The 4,736-nt window shown below is 39.9% G+C and overlaps 1 protein-coding gene across 1 annotated transcript in view; it reads right to left on the bottom strand.

The window, feature by feature from the left end:
• Positions 1-365: 365 nt before the first annotated feature.
• Positions 366-4,736, bottom strand: part of LOC113822592 (arrestin homolog) — a 6,959-nt gene continuing 2,588 nt past the window's right edge. Inside the window, exons 3-7 of the mRNA XM_027375120.2 lie at positions 3,826-4,059; positions 3,017-3,364; positions 2,198-2,329; positions 892-1,060; positions 366-625 (exon numbers count right to left, since the gene is read on the bottom strand). Of these exons, the coding sequence (XP_027230921.2) occupies positions 525-625; positions 892-1,060; positions 2,198-2,329; positions 3,017-3,364; positions 3,826-4,059 (984 nt within the window). The 3' untranslated portion in view covers positions 366-524. The remainder of the gene's footprint in view (positions 626-891; positions 1,061-2,197; positions 2,330-3,016; positions 3,365-3,825; positions 4,060-4,736) is intronic.

The following is a 4,736-nucleotide window of genomic DNA, read 5'->3' as shown; positions in this document are numbered from 1 at the left end:
TTTTGTGTGTGTAGTGTAGAAACACTTGTTTCAGTACCATTGAGTTCTTGGAAAGTATTAGACAGATGTCTAAAACAGGAATAAAAGAAATAAAGTGGAAGGAGCCTTGGTACAGACATTTTATTTGAGTTTGTAAGGTATGCATTTATACCGTATATCATTTACACCGTACAATAATATATGCAATATACATAAAGATGCGATTATATATACACATACATATGTTTTTATTAATATAAATATGAATATAAATATATATATATATATATATATATATATATATATATATATATATATATATATATATATATATATATATATATATATATATATATATATATATATATATAAGTATTATATGCTCATACACATTCAAACTCATACACACAAACAAACACATTCACTTCGTTGCAATCGAAGTCGTTTCGCAACACCCGGTTCGGGGGTCGTTCGTGTGTCTCGAGCGTCGCCCTCCTCGACCCGACGCGTCCCTCTGCAGTCGCCGACGTCGTCCCCCCCCCCCCTCAGTGCTGGTCGACGCTGAATCCTCGGCGAAAACTGGCGAACTCTTCAATTTCGATTTTTTTGTCTTCTTTGGCGTTCTGGGGTTTGGTCTCTCCGGGAACTACGCGTAGAAAGCAACATGGGAGAAATGGGTCACGTTAGGTATGTGGTATTCGATGCGGTGGAATTGTTATTGATGTCGAGACTTCGTTGCTTCGACTAAAGACATTTATTTTTATATTCATTTTCTAGACTAAAGACATGTATTTTCATATTCATTTTCTAGACTAAAGACATTAATTTTTATATTCATTTTCTAGACTAAAGACATTTTTATATTCATTTTCTAGCCTTAATCCTTTACGTTCTAAATGCTGAACGGCCCACCTGACACCGGGTGCATGAGCTTGAAGGGCAGGTCCGCCACCAGCTCCCCCCCGAGGGCGCCGCAGTTGAGCCGGACGCGGAAGGAGTAGGACACGATGATGCCCAGGGCGTCGTTGGGGTCCTTGCCCGTGCCCACGAGGGTCGAGGAGGCCAGGTTGGCGTCCGCGTCCTGAGGGAGCCGAGGGAGTTGAGATTGTAGGGAAGGGTTGTTGTTTTTTTATCGTTGTTTTATCTCGTTTCCACGCTCGCTCGTTCTCTTTCTCTCTCTCGCTCTTTCCTTTTCTCTCTCTCTCTCTCTCTCTCTCTCTCTCTCTCTCTCTCTCTCTCTCTCTCTCTCTCTCTCTCGCTCTCTCTCTATATATATATATATATATATATATATATATATATATATATATATATATATATATATATATATATATATATACCCCCTCTCTCTTCTCTCTCTCCTCCTCTCTCTCTCTCTCTCCCTTTCCCCCTCTCTCTTTCTCTCTCCCTCTCTCACCCTCTCTCACTCTCTCTCTCTCTCTCTCTCTCTCTCTCTCTCTCTCTCTCTCTCTCTCTCTCTCTCTCTCTCTCTCTCTCCCTCTCTCTCTCTCTCCCTCTCTCTCTCTCTCCCACTTTTACTCTCATTCTCACTCTTACACTGAGTGTATAAAATCTACCACTACGACGATATTCTTTCCGGTTGTTACTGAGGACGTGAAGTATAACAGAAAAAGGGGTGGACAACATCGTGAGAAAATACTAATAACCAAAGGAGAAAGTCGATAAGAGGCAATAAATCGGTGAAGGGGGATGGAAGCCGATAACTGGCGTGGAAATGCAGGTTGGTCTAGCACTCTGGTTATTAGTGATATCGTCATTGTTCTTCTTCTTCTTCTCAGCTTTCTCCCATTTCTGTTTGGGGTCGCCGTTATGTTTAAGCCACCTCCTATTACGGCTCATTCCATATTGGTTTTGGTATGGGCTGTAACAGTCGGATATCCTTCCTGACATCAACCCTCTCTATTTATTTATTTTGCTGATCTCTTGAAAAATTGCCGTCGTTTTTATTATCTATGAAATGGGTTTATGTGTAGTATATTTATTCTGGTCATTAATTGATGAAATTTTGTGACATGATCAATACTGTATTAGGTGCTTGCATGGAAGATGTTATTTTTTCAAATTCCTCTATACCATTATCGCAGTCGTATGATTAATAAATATTCCTAACATAACTAACCGTATACTAATTAAAACAAACATCAAGCGTAAATATCCTCAGTTCCCTATCCCTTATTCAGTCTCACGGTTGACCTACCTTGACCTTGCCGTCCAAAGCGATGCCTGCTTTGACCTTGTTGTTGCAGGCCTGAGGTGTGAGAGTCATGTTCTTCTTTATCATTCCTTTGTGGCCAATGGGACAGCCTTCCTTCGACTCCACGCTCGCCACCTGGAGGGCAGTTTGGAGTTCTATTATTGTTATTTTGTTATTGTCTTTGTAGCTGTAGTGTTGTTATCGTAGACGACATTTGCTCTATCGTTAGTCACTAGTTTGTTGTGGTTTCGGTATTTGTCATTCTCCTAAGTCTTTCTTTTAGCTCTTATGATTCGGTGGTCGGTACTTCTCGATCACTAATTTGGTGATCTTCGTTTGAAAAATTGCTTTTGGCAAATAAATGTTTTGAGTTGGATTGTATTCTTGAGCAAGGTAATTCCTGGTCTGTCTGTGGCTTAGTGATGTTTATCCGGGTAAAACAGCGTTTAGAAGCTATTATATATATATATATATATATATATATATATATATATATATATATATATATATATATATATATATATGTGTGTGTGTGTGTGTGTGTGTGTGTGTGTGTGTGTGTGTGTGTGTGTGTGTGTGTGTGTGTGTGTGTGTGTGTGTGTGTGTGTGTGTGTGTAATGTCTTGAATTAGAAAGAACAGTAAATAAATAAGAAAAAGGATTATCGGTGACTGAAGGAATATGCAGTGAATATCACATAGGGGTTATTTTCGTGGTATTTGTGTGTGTGTGTGTGTAAAGAACCAGTACCTCAAATTACAAAAAAATAATAAAAAAAATCCAAGGGTCGCATTCATTCAGGTCCCATGACGAAAAAGGTTACCTCGCGGTTGAAGTGGTTGTTGGTCATGGTGACTTCGATGTGCTGGACGACGGCGCACTTGATGTTCTTCACCGACTTCTTGCTGTTGTTGTTGATGATGAGATCAGCCGACAGGGGCTCATCGTGGTAATAAACGTCTTTGTCCAGACTGACCTCCAGATTGATTTTCCCGGAGGAGAAGACAAACCCCTTGGACACGACGGCGCTGGGCTGACGGCACGGCGAGTCTAGGGGACAGTACTGCACCTTCCTGACGGCGAGGCTGACGGCGCTTCGCCTGTGTGGGATTTCGGTGCTGTCCTTTGCTACGTACACCTGTAGTTCGTAGATGACTCCGAGAGGTTTGGCCTGGAAGAGGGTCAGGCGCAGGGTCATCGGAAAGCTTAGGTGGAGGGCTAATGAATGGGTATAGTGTGGATATCTAATACCGACCTATTAATTGATTAGCGATTAACTGGAAGACTTTGGTGAAGGACTCGTGAACGGGAACGACTTTGATATTGGTATCGTCTTATTTCATTAGAGATATTTGGATAGGGCTTAGGAAAGTATGCTTCAAGTTCAAGAAATATAGATAACTTAATAGATAGATAGATTCTATGCTTCATGTTTAAGAAATATAAATAACTTGATAGATAGATGCAATGCTTCATGCACAAGAAATAAGAATAGATAATATGTCATGTTCAAGAAATGGAAATAGATATATAAGTCATGTTCAAGAAATATAAATAAATAGAGCGTATGCATCATGTCCAAGAAATATAGACAGAAAGAAAGACAAAGCCAAGCCGAAGCCCGCGCCCCACCGTGTGCTGCGACCCGGAGGAGAGCTGCACGGACACCGGCGCTTCTTCGGGCAGGTGCAGGTTGAAGGGATGGGCGTCCCCCCCGATCTTGTTCATGAGGCGCTGCTGCACGTCGTTGGGCGCGGCGGACACCAAACTCGGGTGAACTTGCTGGCAGATCAGTTGCATCTCCTTGCTGAAGCTGAGGCCCATCACCTCGTCCTCCTCTCGACCGAAGCGGTACGTCACGGTCACCTGGGGAGGAAGAACGTAGTTCTTGCAAGGAAGTTCGAGTAAAAAAAGGAAAAAAAGAAGAAAAGGTAGATAGATGAGATATGTAAATCAATAAATAGACAGATAGATAGATAGATAGATCTTGTCCACTGGGGGAAGTAGGGTGAATTTTAACTTTGATGATGCTGATAGTTTTAGTCTTATTAAGGTTGAATGTCAATGAATAGCTTTCTGCGGAATCAGACTAAAATATCTGAAGAATGAATAAACGCAAAAGTAAGATCAAAAAGAAAAACAGAGGAAAGATAGTACAATAGAATTAATGAAAGGTAAGATATATCATGTTTAGATATAACCAAGCCTTAAAATTTAATTGTAGATTAAAGGATTCAATCTGAAATAACCCAAAGAAAGATAAAAGCAATATGATTGTTAAATCCGATGGGGATAATATGCACATGTGTTTCTCAACTTCTCTTCTTCGCACGAAAAAACAAAAACAAAAACAACAACAACAACAAAATCAGGACAAAAGAGAGAAAAATAATCAGACCAGAGAATAAGAAAGAATAAGTGAAACAGAAGAATAAGGCAAGAAATAGAAACAAACCAAACAATAAGAAAGAATAAAGAGAAAAAAAACTAAAAAAAGAAATGAATAAATGAAACAAAATACCGAAAAAAACTTGAAAAAATAA

This window comes from Penaeus vannamei, chromosome 26 (genome assembly GCF_042767895.1).
Source record: "Penaeus vannamei isolate JL-2024 chromosome 26, ASM4276789v1, whole genome shotgun sequence".
Taxonomy (NCBI): Eukaryota; Metazoa; Arthropoda; class Malacostraca; order Decapoda; family Penaeidae; genus Penaeus; species Penaeus vannamei.
The sequence above is the reverse complement of the archived record's forward strand: the minus strand, read 5'-3'. Positions and strand labels throughout refer to the sequence as shown.